Source organism: Arvicanthis niloticus, chromosome 7 (genome assembly GCF_011762505.2).
Source record: "Arvicanthis niloticus isolate mArvNil1 chromosome 7, mArvNil1.pat.X, whole genome shotgun sequence".
Classification (NCBI taxonomy): domain Eukaryota; kingdom Metazoa; phylum Chordata; class Mammalia; order Rodentia; family Muridae; genus Arvicanthis; species Arvicanthis niloticus.
Window position 1 is genome coordinate 39,410,682 of NC_047664.1, and position 23,466 is coordinate 39,434,147.

General features: G+C 40.2%; 1 protein-coding gene across 10 annotated transcripts in view; it reads left to right on the plus strand.

Moving 5' to 3' along the window:
* Positions 1–195: 195 nt before the first annotated feature.
* Grk4 (G protein-coupled receptor kinase 4) overlaps positions 196–23,466 on the plus strand; it is an 83,950-nt gene continuing 60,679 nt past the window's right edge. For 8 of the 10 annotated variants that reach the window (XM_076938330.1, XM_034509215.2, XM_076938333.1 and 5 more), the window contains exons 1-4: positions 196–332; positions 10,279–10,371; positions 14,149–14,261; positions 15,191–15,265. In XM_076938330.1, coding sequence (XP_076794445.1) covers positions 281–332; positions 10,279–10,371; positions 14,149–14,261; positions 15,191–15,265 — 333 coding nt within the window. In that variant the 5' untranslated portion in view covers positions 196–280. The other 2 variants (XM_076938332.1, XM_076938335.1) reach the window with 2 other exon arrangements.

The following is a 23,466-nucleotide window of genomic DNA, read 5'->3' on the forward strand; positions in this document are numbered from 1 at the left end:
TTCGCGGCGGCGGCGGCGGCGGCGGCGGCGGCGACGACAGCGACGGCGACGACGGCTCTCCTGGTGGCAGTGGTGGCAACGCCAAAGGAGGCGGAGGAAGAAGCGACAGAAGCGGTCGCTGTTGCGGAGGGCCAGCATCCAGAAGGCGCGTTCCCCAAAGGACAAGGCATGCCCGGAGGCTGCTGCTGTGGCTTTAGGATCTCCCCCGCAGTCTCCATTGCCTGGACGCCGAAAAGTTCATCATCCGAAACCGCGGCACAAACGGCGCAAGAGAAGGATCATGGAACTCGAGAATTTCGTGGCCAACAATTTGTTGCTGAAGGCTCGTCAAGGTGGGTGCACCCCAGGCTCCTGGTCTCCCTGAAGGTAGCTCCTCCTCGGAGCTCCAGTCTTTGAGAGAATCCTGATCTCCGTGGGACCTTTACATCGTCGTCTAATAAGGGAGTTTTGATTCTACTGGAACCAATCCTGGGTTGGAGCTGCTGCTTGGCTGGTGTCAGCAAGTGATCCTGGGCTAATTTTTGTTGTGTTTTGAAACAGTAGCACTAGCCTAATTTGCACTAGGGTCTGATTGAGTTCATCCCACTCTCAGCGCTGCTAATCTGAAAGACAGGGTATGGAAAGGTATGCATTGCACACTTTCTAGCATTTTTTAATTACCCAGGCAAAGGTGCCTGGGAAGTAGATACTATTAAGAAGCTTCAGTGTGTTCACCTCACAGAATGTGAAGTATATTCTTTGAGAAAAACTAATGAGTAACAGAGAAATGGTTTTGATCTTTATGTTTGTTTGTTCCTTTAAAAAATTGTTTTAGCTCCATTACAAGTTCATTTATGTCCCAAGTGATTTTCAAGAAGAATCTTGGAATTGAAAAATATAACTGTTTTCAATATTGGAAACCCTAAGAAGAAACATTGTAAGAAATTTTTTAAATTATTGTGAGTGGTGTCCAGAATTAGATACCGAACTAAGGGCTTTGAAACCCTTATGAGCAAAGAACAGTGGAGAGGAGGTTTGAAGCAGGAAGCTCCCGAGTACAGTGGCAATCTAGGCTCCGTAGACTGTGCAAACTATGGAGTAGTGAAGACTAGAGATATAATCAAACAAATGCAAAAAAGACATTACTGTCAATATTTTTTAAATTAATACTATTATTCAAAATAATGCTATTTAGAATAGAAAAACTAAGAATGAGTGGGAAGAGAACCAGGTCTTGGTTTCCTCTTAAGGCAGTTAGGAAAGACTCAGAAGTATGCACTCTTTTCTGTCTCAGTAGAACATTTGACTGTTTATCTCGTCTCTCACTCCAAATTCCAACTGGTCCTTGAAGGAGATTCTTAATGGAAATAAAATTTGATCAAGTTTAGGCTTTTCTTCCCTTTTTTATCTTCATATCTGGGTACAGTGTCTGAGAATAGGGAATATTAGCTAACTGGCGGTGACACAGCGGCTAAGGCGGCTGCCTGCAGAGGGCATGGGCCCTCTGCTCTCTCTGCCTCCTCGTGTTCGAATCCCGCTCTGTCTCCGCCCGAGTCTCTTGCCACACACACAAACACGCACACTGGGAAGTCAAAGAACAAGTTCCAGGGCTTGGCTCTCGACCTTTCTCTGACTGAACCTAGCTTGGGTGGCAGGAATAGAAATTAAAAACAACAAACTAGAAGCTGGGTGTATCAGAGGTAAAACATTTGACTAACCTGTGTAAAGTTCTGATTAAATCCCCAGCACCGTAGAGAAACAGGGATAGGAGAGAGACAAGCAAAGCCTGCCACCTAAACTTGTTCCCTCACTTGTTCAAGAAATAGATCAGGGAATTTTCCAGAGATGTGGGGAAACCATGCCCTAAAAGAGGAGGCAAGGAATCCTGAGCCCTATCCAGGGGGTTGCAATTAGCTAGATGAATAAATTTAAATTCCACAGTAGCAATCTTTCTGGAAGCCAGAGGTCTGACATCTCAGAAAAGGTCACCTGTCTGTGAACACCAAAACAAGCAGTGGACTTACACTCAGTGGTAACTGTGTTCTCCTTGGGCATACCTATGAAGATCAGACCAATGCTATCTATGTTGGACAGTGGATCTAGCTTGTGCAGTGGGGCCTGTTGACATTGACATTAGGGATGTGATTCTGCTGAAGCAGAGCCATGCATAGTCTCTGGTACTGGCAAGTGCTTATTAAATGTTTATTTAATTTTTTATTTTTTAAGGCTGAATTTGTGAGGAAAAGTAATGAGTGTGACACGCTACCTCGCCGATAAGGAGCACGTCACACTCAAGATTCTTCTGACAGCGTCTTTTATTGTTACAGCTCTTTTAGTTAGAAGGATGCAAGATGGAGAACAAAGGAAGGACCCCAAGCCCCAGAATGTACTGACTTATATACTATCAAAGAGACATGATCTGTCCTCATTGGCTTACAGACTGGGGTCTCATTTACATATCCACTGATAGTACTATCAGCGGGAGAATTCGCGCCTACGCGTGTGCACAGCTACAGACACCAAGGCCAAGAAGAACCAGGAACAGGAAGCCAGCGCCATCTTATAATGGCGAGCGTATAGCTACTTCAGCAAACGCAGCATGGCTCCTAACATCTCCCCCTTCTTTATAAATAGCACATAGTGACTAGAGACCTTTTGTGCCTTAGTCTCGTGCAATGGGAACCCGAGCCCTGGGAGGCATCAAAAGGCTGTCCCGTCTACAGCTTGGTGCAATGGGATCCTGTGTCCACAAGCATGTATAAACGGAACAGCGTCTCAGCACTTCAGCATATTCAACCAAGTTTGAGGGGATGCTCCAGTTTCAATGGCCAAAAATGTCTGAGCAATAACTACTTTATCACGTTGTTGTTGAGTTTTCATTTTATAGAACAACCAGAGTAAGATCAATGTCCCTCCAAGTAGCATACAGCCAAACAAACCTACCCCCACCCACTCCTTAAAAAAGGAAAATGTAGAAAAAAGCCAAGAGGTAAAGTCTTTAAAACTGATTATATCAAGGCTTGCATTTTTGAGGTCTAATATCTTCAACTGTAATTCCTCTTGAAGAAACTCCAACTCCTGGGTCCAATTCCCCTTCAGATATTCTGAAATAATAGAACTGTTAACGAGGGAAGAATTATCAAAAAGTAAGGGGGTTATATATAGGGAACGTGTGGAAGCTACACAAGAAAGTTGTATGACATCTCCAAGCGCTTGTAATTGTTGTTGTAATAAGTCAATGTGTTGATTGACCAGTAAGACCCCTGAAGCCAAATGAGCATCAGTTCTCTTTACTGTCTCAAGTGTATCGGATGCCTTTTCAGTAATATGACTAATAACTGAGGCTGTTTGCACTTGATTGGCCATGGCAATACCTGCAGTCACTGAAGCTGCAGCAGAAACAGTAATGGCAGTGATTATAGCTGTTGTAATGCCAAAATCTCTTTTTTGTCTCAATAATTGTACGATAGGAAAATCTTTGGGGTCAGCTTTAACAGGTACTGGTACAAATGTGGGAATATTCACCACAATTGCTGTCCGGTTTTTTCCATTCCAACATTTTGTTAAGTAACATGTAATATTAGGACTATGGCAATTAATTATTGAGCTGTTTTCAAACAACTCTTCATCACATATAAGGAAAAAATATGGTGTTTGAACACACACTAGCGATGGCTCAAGCGTATAATTAGAATATTGTTGATTAATCTTCAAATTAGATAAACTGATCTTTGTTTTATTACTTTGCGTGGTCTCCAATCGTGTACCACTGACATTATTAGATGTATGGAAGCTTCCTTGTAGATTAGCAAAAGCTGATATATTAGTAGATGCCTCGGCATCATTCATAATTATCCATTTGAAAAATGGCCACTCACTCCCAGGGCCAGAGTGAGTGTTATTTGTTTTAAATCTTTTTAACTTTTGATTAAAATAGAAACCCTCCGATAGTTTAAATTTCCATAATTCTGGTGGTTGACATGCTGTAAATGTCGGAGGAAAATCCAATAATGGATAGCACCATGGTATCTGTCTTTTAGCGGTCACATTAAGAGGAGAATTATCAGGTAATGGTATAGTTACATTGCTAGTGAGCATAATGGTAGTGATATTAGAAGATGTATTATTACCACCAGTTCCACTTCCACTAGTTGCTCCAGTACTTATTTGTGACAGGGCATTCATTAATATCCCTGTGGGAATTTTATTAGCAACAAGTGGATCTTCCCAATATCCCAATTTCATTTTTGTAATTTTAATATATGGCCCTTTCCCAGAGCTAATAGTCTCATTTTGGAAAGTAAAACATAATGTCGTATTTAATTTTATTGAGGTGGCATTATATGGTTCTGTTTCAAACTTAGGCGTTTTGATGCATGGTGCTTCCATGGCACAACTTGTGGATAAGAATAAAGGAAGTTTAGTCGAATTAGCATGTACAGGCATTGGAATGGGCCATGTTCTCACTATTGCCCACAGAGGTAGGCTGTTCCTTATGGGAGTCCAAAGAATTAATATCAGAAACATTGATGTCCACAGCCTCTGGATCCGGATTTTCTTTTTCTCCATCCTTCACTATTGTCAATCTTGTTGGTACCCAGATCGGATTTTCTTGCTCCTGTGAGAAAACACAAATAGCTCCCCTGGCCAGTGAGCATATCAAAGCTCCATTGGGGGTGATTTTGTGCCATGTTATCTCTGGCCTGTGTAGCACACAAATCATGATAAAGAGATTTCCATTCTAAATATTTGCCTGTAGGGACAATTGCCTTGATAGTATTATACCAATCCCCAGGCGTCATAGCACTTTCTGTAAGTCTCTCTATTAAGGCTTGGGTAAAAGAGGCATTTATGCCATATGTTTGCACCGATTCTGCCAATGACTTTAATTGTTTTAAGTCTAAACTTCGATGGTATCTCTGTTGATTCTGATCTTCAAAGACCGGAAAGGCTGTTCTAATCCTTCTTCTCTCCTTTTCTGAAATCAAGGAGGTGGTTATTGGAATAACATGTCTCTTAGCCTGTTCCTGTTTTGTCTTCCGCACAAGCAGCTGCGGCGCCGATGGCAAACTGCCAGGTGCATAAGGAGGATCCGGACGATATCTTTCTTTCTCATAACGAGCTGCCTCCTCATCTAATTCTGTTTGTTCGTCTGAATCCAACCCATCCTGGGACAAAGTATCGTCCTCGTTTTCTCCCTCCTCAGAGGACGTCTCCTCTGAGGCAGAGTCATTCAGTGTTAATTTTCTAAACCTAGACAAGGCTGGATATATTTTTTTATATTTCTCTGACTGAGCTATTTTCTCAGCTCCATTCTCTTTTTTCTTTTTTCTTTTCTCCCCCTCCTTCTTCTAACATGGAGGGCTTAAAGGCTGTTTATCATTGCCTTTTCTTCTGCTAGCATTCCCTTCCTTTTCTGTTTCTGATAGGCTATCCTGACACTGAGAAAGGACCCTTTGTCCTTCTCTAATCTTTCCTTGGCATTTCTCATCCGCTATGCATGCCTGAATCATCTTAAAAATAGGTAACGTGCCTGCTCTCAATCTTCCCTCCTCCTAACTTTTCCCATGATCGCGTGGTAAGGGATCCTGTAGGACCATACCACGGAGCAACTCTATCTACCTCTTTAAAAAACTTCAAAAGAACCCCATCTGAAATAGTCAAGCCGCTTTCCTGCAGCGGCGCCTGCACTGCCATGAGAGCCGGCTTAAACTGTTGATTGCCCATAATTCTTTATCTACAGAACTGGGCGAACCTGCACAGTTATCTGCCTGTGATTTACGGTTCACTTTGAAAAGGAGGACATGTACACTCCCGTCCCTTAATATGTCAATTAAGGCAAAAGCAAAACACGAGAACAACCACCGCTCAGACAGGGATAGCGAAAGCAAGGCCAAGCATAGGATCCACCATATCTTACAGAAAAGTGTCTAGACTTACTGCACCGTCAGTTCTGAATCTTGTTTCTGCGAGCTAAGCAGGGTCCTTCAAGGTAGACGATCCTCGGGGGCGTTCGGCTTCTACTCCCGGGTTTCGGCACCAAATGCGACAAGCTACCTCGCCGATAAGGAGCACGTCACACTCAAGATTCTTCTGACAGCGTCTTTTATTGTTACAGCTCTTTTAGTTAGAAGGATGCAAGATGGAGAACAAAGGAAGGACCCCAAGCCCCAGAATGTACTGACTTATATACTATCAAAGAGACATGATCTGTCCTCATTGGCTTACAGACTGGGGTCTCATTTACATATCCACTGATAGTACTATCAGCGGGAGAATTCGCGCCTACGCGTGTGCACAGCTACAGACACCAAGGCCAAGAAGAACCAGGAACAGGAAGCCAGCGCCATCTTATAATGGCGAGCATATAGCTACTTCAACAAACGCAGCATGGCTCCTAACAAATGAGTGTTTTTAACATGTTAACATAAGGTGCTCTGGGCAGTGGGCTGTTGAGTTCAGAGCTTCTAGTCTCAAGATTTACACAAGAGTATGTGAGGAGCACAAGATGACTGAAAGAGCCCTTGGGCCTATACCTGCCTCATCTGTTGGAGCAGAGCTATTTTTGATATATCTCACAGTTTTTCAAACCACTGCATTGCAGACAGAGCTCACCAGAGCCTAAGGAAATATAGACTTCTTCCTCCCAGTTTTCTGAGTCTTAGTTGACAGTTAAAGCTATGTTACACTATTGGATGACAGTAAAGTTTTGTCTCTCAATGTTTGAGATTAAAGATTTAATTTCTTTGATTTAAGGAAAGTTTTAGGTTTTTCAAGACAGGGTTTCTCTGTGTAGTCCTGGCTGTCCTGGAACTCACTTTGTAGACCAGGCTGGCCTCGAACTCAGAAATCCGCCTGTCTCTGCCTCCCAAGTGCTAGGACTAAAGGTGTGTGCCACCACCGCCCAGCAAAGTTTTAGTTTTTAACAGATCCTTTAAAAACATTGCAGGTTAGCTCTTTTCTCTGTTCTGGTTTCATCGTGAGTGCCTTTGTCCTACTTAGGGTTCCTGTTGCTGTGATGAAACACCATGACCAAAGCAACTCGGGGAGAAAAGGGTTTATTTCAGCTTACACTTCCAGGCAGTCCATCACTGAGAGAAGTCAGTGCGGGAACTCAAACAGAGCAGGAACCTGGACGTAAGATCTGATGCGGAGCCGTGGAGGAATGCTGGATAACCGTTCCTTGGGGCTTGCTCAGTCTGCTTTCCTTTTATGGGGGGAGTTGAGTGGGAGTTCGAGGTAGGGTTTTTTTTTTTTTTTTTTTTTTATGTAGCCCTGGCTATTCTGGAATTTGCTCTGTAGACCAAGCTGGCCTCAAACTCAGAGCTTCACCTGCCTCTGCCTCCTGCGTACTGGGATTAAAGGCTTTCGAGACCACTGCCTGAAACAAACAGATCACTGTTAAGCAACCATTTTTCTTTTCTTATTCATCCCCAAGATCACACATTAATAATATCAAATATGAAACATTTTACAAACTAAAAATGTCCTAAAGCCTTTAAAAATTCAAACATTTAAAAAATATTTAGTCTCTTAAAGTTCTAAAGACTTTTAAAATGTCTCTCAGTTGTGGGCTCCTCTAAAATAAAAAGTAAGTTGAGTACTTTCTTACTTCAAAAGGGAAGAACCAGGGCATGTCAGAATAAATCAAAGCAAAACCAAATTTTAACTGTGTAAGTAATTCAATATTTAATTTTTTTTTTTTTTTTTTTTTTTTGGTTTCTTGAGACAGGGTTTCTCTGTGTAGTCCAGGCTGTCCTGGAACTCACTCTGTAGACCAGGCTGGCCTCGAACTCAGAAATCCTCCTGCCTCTGCCTCCCAAGTGCTGGGATTAAAGGTGTGTGCCACCACCATCTGGCTTAATTCAGTATTTAATATGTGGTATCCATTCATGTTTTTCTGGGCTCCTCCAAAGGACTTGGATAAGTTTCTGGCCTTGCCCTCTGCAGCTTGTCTTTGAGGTTCTGGCTGGCTCTACTCTGCTTCTGGTGGTGTTCTTGCTGGCCATCCTATGGCATCTCCAAAACTGCTGGGGGCTCTTGCTGAAAATGGGCTGCACTTTTACCAATATCCTTTCCTGGGCCTTCTTCAAGGACTCCAGCCCTGCCACACTAAGCCTCATCCACACCTTTTTTTTTGTGGCTTTTGCCACACCTGCAAAACCACCATCTGGGTGAGTAGTCATACACTACCAATTCAGCTGCCACTTCTGGAACACGGCTTGTTTGTGCTGACCCTTCTCATAAGACTTCACCTCAGTGATGCTGTTCTCTTAATTATAGCTGATTTTTTAGCCCCAGCTGACCAATATCTATTGTCCCAGCAAAGCAAAGGTTTTACTTTAGTGATTCAGGTCTCCTGTTAATTACAGTGATTCTTCCGGTTCAGCTGACCAGCCACCACAGATTCGTCACACTAATGGTCTGCTAGAGTTTAGAAATTTCCCTCTAAAACTTCATCAGTCAGGTCTTCATTGTCTGTACTCCTCGCAACAGTCTTATTCTCCAAGCTCCTATAGAACAGCTCATGGAGCTCTCAACACTCAGTGGCTATTCTAGCCCACAGTCCCAAAGTTCCTTTCACAATCCTCACCACAACAACATGGTCAGGTCTGTGACAGTGATACCACACTATCCTGGTATCAACTTCTGTTTTAGTTAGGATTACTATAGCTATGATGAAACACCATGACCGGGGTGGCCCCACCTACAATGGGTGGGTCCTCCTCCATCAATTACTAATTAAGAAAATGCCCTACAGGCTTGCCTACAGATTGACCTTATGGAGGCCTTTTTTTAAATTGAAGTTCCTTCCTCTCAGATGACTATAGTTTGTGTCAAAAAACTAACCAGCATAGTCCTCTTCCCCAGTCTTCTAGAGGTTCTTACCCCATCTTCTTCAAGTCTGTCTGCATGTGATCTTCCTTAGAGGGAGGGCTCCTTAAATGCTACCTAGTCACAATAGCATCTTCCACCTTTTCCCTTCAATTTTATTTCAAACTGTTAACCATATTATTATCTAATTACTTATGTTGTGTGGCTTATAGTATTCTCTTTCTTACTTAGGTTATGGGTGTGTGTGTGCTGGAAAGATGGCTCAGCAGTTAAGAACCTTTGTTTCTCTTGCAAGAGAACCTAGATTTGGTTCCTAGCACCCAGTTTCATGGAATTATGGAAGGCTCATAACCTTCTATAATTCCAGTTCCAGAGGATCTGACAACCTCTTCAGACCTCCATGGCTCCCAGGCATGCACATGGTGCACAGACATAAATGCAGGCAAAGCAATGACATATATAAAATAAAATAAATCTAAAACATTTAAAAAAGAATATAGAGCATATATTATACATTATATATGTGAAATTTCTAAAAAATAAAAATATAATACAGTAAAAATACTAAAATAAAGGCTTTTTTCCTCCTTAAAGAATATAGAGGATGGGCTTTATTTTTGTTGTTGGGGGTGGAACACAGGCCTTCACACATGTATGTACTCTTATCACTGAATTCTACTTCTACCCCAGACTGTGCTTTAAGAATTTAAAAAAATATTGTATGTATGTCTCCACTTCCCACTGCCTTGTGTGTGTGTGTGTGTGTGTGTGTGTGTGTGTGTGTAGTGTCTATAGAGGCAAGAAGAAGATATTGGATCTCCTAAAGTTGAAGTTACAGGTGTGAGCTACCAAATGTGGGTGCTGGAAGTAAAGCTCGGGTCCTCTGCAGAAGTGTGCGTCTTTAACTGCTGACCTCTCTCCCTCAACCCTTTGTTTTGTTTTCTTATTTAATTGACCATTGCATTCCCAGTGCTTTGAAAGTGTTTGACACATGGTAGGTGTTTAGTAAATATTTGTTTAAAAATAAATATAAATGTATTTTAATAATTTTAATAATGATGAACCAGTGTTATAAGTAGCAGTGTATAGTGTGTCATGTCGGATCTAGTTTACAAATTTGGAAATGGAGACTGTGGAATTTTATACTTCACTAAGCTGATATCTATTTGAGACCAATTATTATAAAGGTATATTTATCTTATGTACCCAAAGTAGTATTAACAATAGGATAATTTTTATTATGAAATGTAAATATCATATTTATAATATTTTAGTAAACAAACAATTCCCCAACCCCCTTTTTTTGGCGAGGTGTGATGACATAGCTGTATGACCCTAACTTGAAGTTAATGCAGAAGGATCTATAATTCAAGGCCTATCTGAATGTCATAGTGAAATCTTGTCTCAAAAGCAAAACCAAAATACAATTTGAAATCCAAATCCTTATTGTTTCAAAATTTACAGGATTTAGCAAAAAGACTGGTCGTAGTAAGAAATGGAAAGAGCTCCTGAAGTTGCCCCCAGTGAGCATGTGCGCTGAGTTAAGATCCTCCATCGGTGAGTCCGCAGTGCCTCCTTATGTCTGGAGGGTGTCTGACATTGCATCATCACTTAGATGTTACTACTACTTCAGTTCTATATTTGCCTCAGAAGTTTTCTGATAAAATTTTAATATAACTTCATTAGTCTTTTAGTGTGTGATGGAGAATCTAAAGTTATGAAAGATGATTGCTGACTTTTTCATTAATAAAAACTAGTATATATTGAGGCTACAGAATTGGCTTAATAGTTAAGAGCACTGGATGTTCTTGCAGAGGACCCAGGTTTGGTTCCCAACATTGACATGAATGCTCACAACTGTCTGCAGCTCCAGATCCAGACATGTTCTTCTGGCCTCTTCAGGCTATGTGCACATGTGCACAGACAAATGTGCAGGCAAAGTACCCATCCACCTAAATTAAAAACAAGTTAATTAAAAAAAATATGTCTGTGTATGGCTTTTTGCCTGTGAGTGCAGTGCCTGTTGAGGCCAGAAGGTGTTGGATCTCCTGGAGCTGAAGTTACAAGCAGTTGTGAACTATCCACTGGGCTCGAAATTGATTGGACCTAAGTCCAAGTGCCTAAGCTGATGCAAAGTAGCCATCATGACCACAGCCTAGTCCCATTTCTGTATTTCTTTTGGTTTGTCTGCTTCACAGCACTTGAAAGCCAGAGATCTAAGGGTTCCTATTCCCAAAGATTTCCTGGCTTCTGAGACTGCTGTTCAAATAACTTTGGAGGAGAAAGGGACAATCTTTGCACTCACTACCCTGGATAGGGCTCGACCTGTGTTAGTTTACTAAGAGGAAGCATGTGTTGAAGGAAGTGCTGGGGGAACACATGGTGTCCTCCTAGGGGAAGTGTGAACTGTGAAATGGTGAAAGTTCTCTGAACTTGAGAATGCCATCTGCATGAGGTAGTGCCCTCCAGATACTTCAAGAGAATATAGATCAAAGGCAAGCCTTTTCATTGTTGACCCCATTGAGGAGGGAAAGTGAAGACTGAGATTTCTTGTTCACTATACAGCAGAGGGATTCTTTTAAGTGACAGAGAAACAACCACAACAGGAACACTCAGCCAGAACTCAGGCAGAGCTACAGCTGTCAGAAAAATGGTTCTAAAGATGATTTTGGCCTCTTTGTTAAAACCAACCATAGACGGTGTCAGGAAAATAAGGAGAGTGAAGAGGAAGAGGTAGTGTGAGTCTCAGAAATGAACTTCTTGTTTAGGGAGAGCACCTAGAGTTCCGGTGGGCTTGGACATTTCAGGGTCCTTTCAGTTCTCCTCCTGTAGGTAGGGGCAGAGTTCCTCTCTGAACTGGTATTCTAACCTTGAAGAGTTAAATGGTGACTTGTAAAAGTAAATGAATAAATGTGCACAATTCAGTGATTTATTTAGATAATTATTTTTAAGGCATGTGTTTATGTAGGCCAGGCTGGCCTTAAATTTGCAGTGTAGACAAGGATGATTTTGAACTTCTGATCTTGCTTTTACCTCTAAAGTGCTAAATTTATGGGCATGCACTGCCATATATGATGTATATGATGTTAGGGATGGAATCTAAGGGCATTGTGCATGCTATCTATATAAGCATTCCGCCTACTGAAGTTGACCCATAGCTCCTTTGCCTAGATATTTCCGTATTTAAACCCAATTATCTAAAACAGGAATAGCTTAAACTCCTAGAATTACTTGATATTAATAAACTTTACTGGAGAGATTTGTTATGATTGTTCACTTACCTTAATTCTTCAGTTACTTTTGGGAAACTAGCTAAGTCAGGGCAGGAACTCAGGATAGGAACCTGAAGGTAAAAACTGAAGGAAAGGTAATGGAGGAAAACTATTACTGGCTTGCTATGGCTCTCTCAGTTTGCTTTCACATGTACCCCAGAGTCACCTGCCCAGAGGTGGGACCTCCCATAATGAGCTGGGCTCACCCACATCAATCATTAATCAAGAAAATGGCCTACAGATTTATCTATGGACCAATTTTATGATATATTTTTCAATTAAGATTCTCTCTTCCTGGGACTGGAGAAATGGCTCAGTAGTTAAGAGCACTGGTTGCTATTACAGAGACCTTGGATTCAATTCCCAGTGCCCACTCAGTGGCTCATAAACTTTGATCTGTAAGTCCAGTTTCAGGGGAAGTCTTCTGACTTCCAAACATTCATAAACATAAAATAAATCTAAAAGAAAAATTTTCCTGTTCCTAGATATGTCTAGGAAGATTTGTATTCAGTTGACAAAAAGCAACCAGCATAGCTACTGGTAAGAGGGCAGCTAGTCTTCCTGCTTCCTATCTTCCTCCATCTATCCTTCTTCCCTTCCCTCCATTCCATTCCCTTCCTCCCCCCTACTCTAATTTTTTGTTTTTAATTAATGTACAAAGTAATGGGCCAATACAGTAGTATCTGTCTTTATTCCCAGTATTCAGGAGGCAGAGCCAGGTCGATCTGCTAGTTTAAAGCCAGCTTGGGCTACATAGGAAGTTGCAGGTCAGCCAGGACTACATAGTGAGACCTTATTTCATAACAAAACAAACTAAACTAAAACACAGCAATGAGTATCATTGTTATATTTTATTAAACTTTGTTCTTATTTACCTTCCTCTGCTGCGAACATGGCTTTCTTGCTGAAGTTTGATTTGTTCTAGACATAATGCTTTTGTTTTATATTTTTCTTGACACAATGCTGGAACATTAGAGCCTTATTCTCAGAACAATATCACCGAGGTAAGGAGAGGCAAGGGATAAGATATTTTCTATGGATAAGAAAAAACAAGCAAATAACTATAAAAGAGTAAATTAAAAATCATAAATTATAAAAAGAACAAAAAAATCATAATTATTTTAAATTTTGTTTGCAAGAATAAAAAGTATCAAGGATCAAGATAGAGAGAGGCTTTTACAATTCTAACTTAGCACACTGCTGCACACGCAGTGTGCTCTAGACACCTAGGCCAAGTGAAGTGGGTGAAAGTCCCTTGACGCTTCTGCCTTCCTGTGGGTGGTTACCCTAGGGCTTATCTGTCTCCTATATGTTTCATTTTGGAGAAGAATACTCCTATTTTGAGTTAAGTTTTACAAATCCTTACAAGTTCTAGGTGTCTTTGGTTCTGCATGTTGGCTGGTTGATTGTTTGTTTTATTTTGGGAGATGGTCTCATCATGTAACCAAGGCTGGCCTTGAATGTAGAATCCTCCTGCCTCAGCCTCCAGAATGGTGGGACTATAAGCATGTGCCACTGCAATCAGTTCTGCCTGTTTTGTTTGTTTTATGTATGTGTGCATGTATGTATGTGTTTACATTTGTGTATGTATGTATCTATACATGTTTCTATATGTGCATGTTCAAGCTAGACAACAGTATTAGGTATCTTCCTTGATCAATCTCCACTTTAGTTTTTTGAGAGAGTCTCTCACTGAGTTGACAATGCAGATAGACTGTCTGGCCAGTGGACCCCTAGAATCTTTTTGTTTTAACTTCTTCAGCCCTGGGATTACAGGAACACTCCATCATGCCCAGGTTTTTATGTGGGTGCTGGGTATGTAAGATGAGATCCTCATGCTTGCGCAGTAAGCTCTTTACCAACTCAGACGTCTTTCCCAGCCCCTGCTCATGCCTTAAATGTGTGATAACTCAATTTGAAGTAGTAAACAGGACAGTAGTTTAGAAATAATAATACAAATACTGTTTTTTTTAACTTTCATTTTATTAAGTGAAAACAATGTAGATTTAGAATAGCATTTAGTGGGTAATAACTACTATGCTTGTTTCTTCCTTTTACCCAGAAAAGGATTTTAGCAGTCTTTGCGACAAACAGCCAATTGGAAGACTTCTTTTTAGACAGTTCTGTGATACAAAACCAGATCTAAAGAGGTGCATTGAATTCTTGGATGCAGTGGTGAGTGATTCATCTCAGGACTGTTCCATGCAATTTTATGCTTTTGAATAAAAACTGGGCCTGACAGAGTTGGTAGTTGTCTTGATGTTATATTTCCCTCCTTCTCTCCTTCCCTCTATTTTTGAGATAGGGTCTCACTTTGTATTCCATACTAGTCTGGACCTCACGTTGTAGGTCAGGGCTCTTACAGTGTAGCCTGGCCTGGCCTTGAACTTGTAGCAGTCCTTCTGTCACCAGCTCCTGATTGCTGTGGGTATGCACAACCTTTCTGGCTCCTGGTAAGTAATTTTTGTATATGAAAAAGCAGTAAGAGAAGATTACTGCTATTCATCTTGCTTTCACCTTGAAAAACTGTTCTATTTTAAATGTGAATACCTACATGTTTTTGTGGGTATATGCCATATATATGTCTGATGCCCTTGGTGGTCAGAAGATGGTTCCTTTGGAACTGGAGCTACAGGTTATTGTTAGCCACCATGTGGGTTCTGGGAACTGAACCTGGGTCCTCAGAAAGAGCAGTAAATGTGCTTAACTGCTGAACCATCTCTTTAGCCCTGCTTTCTCCTTGTTTTTATGTAGCCTGGGATTCCAGCCTGTGTGGGATGGTATCATCCACATTTAGGGTAGGTCTTTCCTGGTTGGTATATCCTTTCTAGAAACACCTTCATAGAAACATCTAGAGTGATATTTCCATGGTGGGTCTAAATCCAGTCAAATTGACAATGGAGATTAACTCACCTACCATCATTGACATTTTTACCCCAGTATTGTTCTTACATTCTCAGAGAATTATTTAAATTTAATCCATAGAACTGCTCTCTGGTTCTGAGGGCACCATATGAGTTTAGGCCAGATAATTTAAAGCATTATGAAACACTGTTGTGGGTAGCATCACTAACATTTGTCTTTTTCCTAATCTCTCCAATCAGATAGAGTATGAAGTTACCATTGAAGAAGAACAAAGAGAATTTGGACTATCCATCATCAATAGATTCTTCAAAGAGGTATGGTTTCTTTTCCTCCTCCTCCTCTTCTTCCCCTTCCTCCTCCTCCTCTTCTTCCCCTTCCTCTTCCTCCTCTTCTTCCTCCTCCTTCCTCCTCCTCTTCTTCCTCCTCTTCTTCCTCCTCCTTCTTTCTCCTCCTCCTCATCTTCTTCCTCCTCTTCCTCTTCCTCCTCTTCTTCCTTCTCTTCTTCCTTCTCTTCTTCCTCCTCCTCCTCTTTCTCCTGTTCCTCCTCTTACTCCTCCTCCTCCTCTTCTTCTTCTTCTTCTCTACCTCCTCCTCCTCCTCCTCCTCCTCTTCTTCTTCTTCTCTACCTCCTCCTCTTCCTCCTCCTTTTCCTTCTCCTTCTCTTCTTCCCTCTTCCTCTTTCTTCTTTCCCTCTTCCTCCACCTCTCTTCGTCCTCCTCCTTCACTTTTTGGATAAAATATAACATGTATTAAAGCCTTTAATTTTTTATTGGATATTTTATTGATTTACATTTCAGATGTTATCCCCTTTTCCCATCCCCACCCCCATTAACCCCATCCCATCCCCCCTCCTCCTTTTTGCTTTTATATCATTTTAATTACATGTAAGTATTAAGGTCAGTTCTAGGTTGTGGAACTAGCAATACAATAGATGCAAATAGTCAAGGAACAAGCAAGTCAATAAACACAAATAGACAAAGAACAAGCAAGGCAATAAACAAAATTCCATGATCACTCCCATTTCTAAGGGCTATCAGGAAGACCAAAATATATGAGCCTACTTCCCTGTACTATCCCAAAGTCATTTTCATGCTCAAAGCCTACTTCTTTTTTCTAGCCTAAGATTTATATTCCTGCCTGAAATTACTTCTTTGTTCTAGCGTAAGAGTTATATTACTGCCTGAAATTACTTCTTTGTTCTAGCCTAATGTCAGATTCCTGCCTGAAGCCCATTTCCTTGTCTTTGGCCAATGACAGATTCCTGCCAAGCAGCCCATTTCCTTGTCCTTGGCCAATGTCAGATTCCTGCCAAGCAGCCCCAAAAGCTTTCCACATCTCCCCCTTTTTTATTTCATAAGCAAGACTGAGCCTGTCTTAGGTTGTTCTGACAAGAATGCCTTTCTTACCCATCATGGAATGTACATTATCAAAAGCAAGGCACTTCTGTCTTAGGTTGGTAAGGCTCTGTCCTTGGCTTGCCAACCTGTTAAATTAATAACTCTGTTTGGGGGTCCATTATCAGTTTCAAGTCATATACTTTGGCTGCCAACATATTGATGTTGTTAAAGACAAGCACACAATGGGCAGGAATAAAAGTATTCCCAAGACAACAAGGGCTAGCATGATCAAGCAATATATGCCATACTTGACACTTGACCAAAATGGAAATACTGACCTCAAGCCATGGATAATTTTGTCAACATTATCTGCAACATCAAAGCTCAGCAGAACAGTATTCTTTAAATTCATAATCTCACTATACAAGGTTTAAAAATCCAGAGAGGTGTTAGAATTATGCCAAATACCCTGCAAGTGTCTTTAAACGTTTTCCTAATTATAATGACTATCATTGTAAATTTTAGAAGTAACACAACTCCATTGGTATTTGACATGACACTCAAGATGGCCCCTTACTTTTAAACTCTGAACCTCCTTCCAATAATTTGAATAGGATAAAGAACATCAATCCATTCTTCCAAATGCCTATCTAAATCCTTTTGTATACTCATCACATTAGTAACATTTTTTTGCTGGATGATTAACAAAATTAGCTGTTTTAACTTCTTGTGTCAAAGCAATTGCAGAAGCAGTGGTGCTATCAATTAATATAACTAAAGCTGTTATAACAGCAATAATCAAGCCCACTACCCTCTTGCTTCTGCTTAAAGCCTAACTCACTTCTTCGAGTACTTGAAGATTTTTTCAGAAAACCAAGGTTCTGTAATACTCAAGGCAATAAGACAAAAGCTGGTTGATAGACCCCCATAACAGATATGCCAGGTTTCAACACACTAACACAATTAAAAAGTGTACAATCAATGCAACTTGCAATAAATACTGTAGAAGAAACAAAAGTAATTTTAACTCTACAAATAAAAGAGCCCTAACACATGTACTAACACTTGTTTTAAATCCAGATCCTGTCCCAACTTTATCTCTTGCTAACATAACATCATAGAGAACTACAGCTAACTTCCAAATATGTCTCTGAAAATGTCCAGATCCAGCCTTCCAAATGAAGACTGTTATTTCCAATATTAGATTGATTTCTTAACCAGTACATGATTGAGTCCGAATAACTGGTCACTTTTAAGAAAACTACAAGAGTCTTTATAACTTCTCTTTTTGATTCTTTGTCCCACAAGGTCTAAAAACTTGAGGCAAGGCATCTAGTCCCATCTGGGATATAGGAAAGCAAAGGTGGGTCAGGAACATATGTCCAATACAGCTTCCCAGTCACCATTGTCAGGGCACTCAGCAAGCTCACAGGTCAGTATCATTCTTTGTCCCAGCATCAGCATGTCTCACCAATCACTCTGGCAGCCACCATGCTCCTTCAGCAACCTCCAGAAAAAAACACAAACATGCCCTCTGTGATCCTGGGCATGTTAGAGCTCCTGGGAGTCCAGCCTCCTCTGGGTTTGTGAGATTAGGCGCAGAGCTGACGCTCAAGGTCTGCTCAGAGCACTGGTGCAGACTGGAGGGCAAGCCTTTAATTTTTTTACAACTGTTTCCCTTTTTGTGTTTTTGTTTAGATTAAGAAAAAACCTCTTAGAAAATTGATTCAAAGAATTTTATTTCCTGAAGCCAGAACATAAGTTGAGGAATTTTATTTGCCTAATTTGAACTAAAAGTAACATATTTCCTAAAAGTTTCTGTAAGTCTTAGTTTTTATTTCCTCTGAAAAAAATCCATGTATTTATTTATTTATTTCTATTTTATTTTAATTTGAGTTATCCACACCCACATAGACAGGGGTCTTTCTCTATGCAGCACTGGCTGGCCTGGAACTTTCTATGGTTACAGGCTGGCCTCAGACTCACATATATTTATTTACCTGCCTCAAGGATTGTTGAGATTGAGGGCATGTGCCTCTATACCTAGCCAAATTCTTTCTGCTTTGCTGTCTATATTTTAGGAACTCTGCTTTTGTATTTCATATATATAATCACATTACAATGCTGCTCTAGTTTTCTGAGGTGGCATGTTTGTCTATGCACTGCATGTGTGCCTGGTGCCACAGAGGCCAGGAGAGGGCATCAGGTCCCCTGAGACTGAAATTAAGGATAGTTGTGAGGTGTCATCTCTGTGCTGGTAATTGAACCTATGTCCTCTGGAAAGCAGCCAACGAGTGCTCTTAACTGCTGAGCCATTTCTCCAGTCTCTTTTTATTTCTCTTGATTTAGTAATATATCACCATATTAATACAACTAGAGTCCTATGTCAAAGACATGACGGGGGTATGTCCTAACACGTTATAGTGTCCATTTGCCACAAAGAAAGAAATTTTAATGGAGAAAAGACAAGAAAGGGTTTTAATAAAAATAGACATTTGAACAAGACATAAACTAAGCATGTCAGGCCATCTGTATAATTATATAAGCTTTAGATTTAAATAGAAGAAGAACTGGGGCAGGTACCAAGGCGCAAGAGGAATGTATAATGAAGTCATGCTATGGTCTGGCTGGTTGATCATTGTCTCAATTCTGGTATTGTAAAATGGCTTCAGACAAATTCTTACCACTTGAGGAGACATTCTATCTCTAGTAATGACTGATCCTATTTAGGGGTAGGGTGTCATTTTTTATCATAGGGTAATATGTTAGAGAGGTTTTGCTGTTCCTGGAATCCAGGTGACTGTAGGTTTAGCACAATGTTTGGCTCTTTCAGGATCCTTTCTGGGAACTAGACACTGGAAAAGTTGTTGGTAGAGTACTCCTTTTGCTTCCATGTTAAAGGAGGGATGAGGCAAGCTAGGTTTCAGTGATTACCATGCCTGTGTATAGGGTTAAACAAAATGAAGACAAAAATGTCAAGCTTCTATCCACTGTTAGTTATCTTTTGTTTTTGAAGAGTTTTTATAATTTTTAAACATTTTTTCTTTGGTTTTGTTTTTTAATTTTTTGGTACATCTTTGATCCCAGCACTTGGGAGTCAAAGCAAGCAGACCTCTGTGAGTTTGAGGCCAGTTTAATTTTCATAGTAAGTTCCATGCAGGTTAGCCAGGACTGTATCCTGAGACCCTGTCTCTAAAAACAACAAAAAGAAAAAAAAAAGATATACAAGGTTTAAAATTAGAGAAGGGCAAAAAGAGAGTATAGGAATGGGCAAGTCCTTGATCTATTCCAGTGGTTCTCAACCTGTGGATAGCAATCCCTGGAGAGTCTACTGACCTTTTCACAGGGGTCACCTAAGACCCTCAGAAATATCAGATATTATGTTACAGTTCATAACAGTCACAAAATTACAGTTATAAAGTAACTGTATGAAAATAAATTATTGATGATAATAAAATGAAAATAATTTTATTGTTGGGGGTCAGCATTTGTGTAACTGTATTAAAGGGTTGAAAGCATTAGGAGGGTTGCGAAGCACTATTCTAGACAGACGTTAATGCATTCGAGAGGGCTCTGTCCTCATGTACTTAAAGAGCCTAGACCCCAATATTATTAAAATGCCAAATAAATTTCAACATGAGTTTTGGAGAAATGAGATACTCAAACTATAGCATTTGGTAAAAGACATGTGTCAACTTCATTTTTTCCCTTTTTTTTTTCATATGTGTGTATGTGAAGTATGCATGTATGTATTTGCATGAGTGTAAGTGAGTGTTTGCATGTGCATATAGAGGCCTAAGGTTGGTGGTAGGAATCTTCCTTGATTGTTCTTCCACCTTTAAAAAACATTAATTTACTTTTATTTTTTTTTTGAGATTTTATTTTCGTTTTATGTGTATGGTTGCTTTGCCTGTATGTATGCCTGTATACCATGTGCAAGCAGGGCCCATGGAGGCTAAGAAAGGGCATAGAATTTCTTAGAAGTAGAGTTGCAGTTGATTGTAAGTTGCCCTGTGGATGCTAGGAAACAAACCTGTCACTGAGCAATTTCTACAGCCCCTTATTTTATTTTTTATGTATATATGAGTGTCTTGCCTTCATGTATATCTGTACACAACTTGTATGCAGTGCCCCACGGAAGGTAGAAGAGGGTATCAGATCCCTTGGGACTGGAGTTACAGATGGTTGTGAATTGCCATGTGGGTGCTGAAAACTGAACACAGGTCCTCTGGAAAAGTAGCTATTGCTCTCAACCACAGAGCCATCTTTACAGCCCTCTTCTTTGTTTGCTTGTTTGCTTTTATTTTTGAGATAGAGTCTCATTATATAGCCCTGGCTGTCTGGAACTGTGTAGACTAGGTTGTCTTCAAGCATACAGAAATCTCCTTGCCTCTGCTTCCTAAGTGATGGGATTAAAGGTGTATACCACGATAGGGCTGGAGAGATGGCTCATTGGTTAAGAGCCCTGACTGTTCTTCCAGAGGTCCTGAGTTCAATTCCCAGCAACCACACTGTGGCTCACAAACATCTGTAATGAGATCTAATGCCTTCTTCTGGTGTGACTGAAGACAGCTACAGTGTAAGGATATACAAAAGAAAAAAGAAAGAAAAAGTGTCTGCCACCACATCTGGATATTTTCAAGTTATTTATTTATTATTATGTATGTGCATGGTGTGTGTGTGTGTGTGTGTGTGTGTGTGCACACGCGCGTGCAAGATGTGTGTGTGTATGGACCAGGCACACATGCATATTATGAGGGTCATAGGACAGCTCTATGGAGCTGGGTCTTCTACCGTTACATAGGGTCCAGGGATCAAACTCAGGTTGCCAAACTTGTACAGCAAGTATCTTTACCCAGTAAACCCTCTTGCTGGCCTCCACCTTATTTTTTCTGAGGCATTAGCTCTTAAACAAAATGAGAGCTCATTATTCTACTACCAAGGGTTCCCAAATACTAAAATTAAGCCAATTTTCAATTTTATAATTAGGTAGAATAACTAAAAACTAAGTAGGGTTTTTTTCCCCTAGAATTACAAAACTAGCATGCTAATTCAAATTAGTGTAATATACAATATTGGTAGAATAAAGTTGTAAAATAGATATAGAAACAGAATTGGATAATCTACATCCTTTTATAATAAAAGCATTGAACAAACTAGAATGTTTGTTGGTTGGTTGGTTTTTTGAGACATGGTTTCTCTGTGCAGCCCTGGCTGTCATGTAACTCACTCTGCAGACCAGGGTGGCATTGAACTCAAAGAGATCAGCCTGCCTCTGTCTCCCAAGTGCTAGGATTAAAGACATGCACAACTCATAGCCAAACTAGGATTGGAATGGAACTTGTTCAGCTTAATAAAGGGCATCTGCAAATACAGGTCACATCACATTTAAATATGAAAGATTACATGTTCTCTCTAAGATTAGGAACAAGACAAGATAGTTTATTTTTGCTTTATCTATTGAGCTAGAGATTTGACTTGAAATTCCTTGGTGTTGGTTCTAGCCAAGACAGTTAGGTAGGAAAAAGAAGTAGAAATGGGATCTAGGAGGGACAGTTCAGCCTCATAGAAGCATGAGGAGGGGGGATGGGATAGGAGGTTTCTAGGTGGTGGGGGGAAATGGGGTAAGAGGATAAAATCTGAAATGTAAATATAATACCCAATTTAAAAAAAGAAAGAAAGAAAGAAAAAGAAATAAAGAAAAAAATAATTTATGTAAGCCATGAATTCTCAACCCTTGTTTCATAAAAGCTGGGATCCTGACAGGTACTAATAAAGACAGTTTGAAGAAAAAAAAAAAAAAAAAAAAGAGCACTGGTGGCTCTTAGAGCCACCTGGTTTGGATTCCCAGCACCCTCACAGTGGCTTACAACCATCTGTCACTCCAGTTATAGAAGTTATAGAAGAGAATCTGATATCCTCTTTCTGTCCCCTCTTCCAAATTGAATTGCTGAATCTTAGGGGTAAAGAACCTTATGTGCCATTGTGGCTGAGGATTCTATAGACACTTATTCTTTATATTTTGACCAATTGTGATTTTTCTGTATTAACCACCAACCACTGCATAAAGAAAATTCTCTGGGGTGGACTAAGAGCTTTACTGGTCTATGGGTAGAGAGATACAAATTTGAGGTACAGTTTGTTATTATGTCCATTTAACAAAATAATACTATATTTACCCTGGGGCCTATGAACTCCCTGATCATGTATTTTGGGCCAGATTTACAGTAATAGGTATGAGTTTCCTCCCACAGAGTTGGCCTTAAATCCAACCGGAAAGTGATTTGTTATCCCCATGACATTTGTGCCACTGATGAACACACCCCACAATGCTGTCCATATGGTAGCTCACAGTGCTCACAGCTGCTTAAGACTGTTGATGAATGTTCTTCCCTAGAAACTTACATACCACCTTTGGATACTATGAAAGTGAATCAGCCAGATGAAAGCTTCTTGGTCAGTACCAACTTGATTTCTCCATGTGCTGTGACCAGAGTGTGGTATCTATTTCTAATTGTATAGTTTAGTAGTTAAGTATATTTAAACTGTTATGTAAACAACCTCTAGAACATTTTTATCTTGCAAAAAGAAAGCACTAACAGCAGTCTAATCTTTCCCACACATACCAATTACTCTTCTACTTTTTAACATTTTCAGATTTACTGCCCACATATATATCCATAAGTGAAGCTAATTCTTTTGGGACTGGTTTATTTTTATTCAGTATAATGTTTTAAAATGATTGTCCATGTTGTAGAATTAGAATGAGTCAATTTTGTAATTTTGAAAAATTAATTTTGCATTGCTAGGGATTGAACTCAAGGCAAATATTATGCCATTGAGCTATGTCCTTGGCCTAGGAATGTCTTTTTAAAAGCCTTTTCTTGGGCTGGAATGGTGGCTCAGTGGTTAAGAGCACTGGTTTTCTTCTAGAGGACCTGGGTTCAACTCTCAGCACCCACATGATGGCTCAACTGTCTATAACTTCATTGAGGGAGTCTCATGCTTTCTTCTGTTGGCACTACACACATGTAAACAAAACACCCATATAATAACAACAACATAATAATAACAACAATAATAGTCTTTTTCCCTTTTTATATCTATCCAGCCATGCATTCATAGACATAGGGTGTTTTTCATGCTAGGCTTGTTCAGTGCTGAGGACTAAGCCTGTT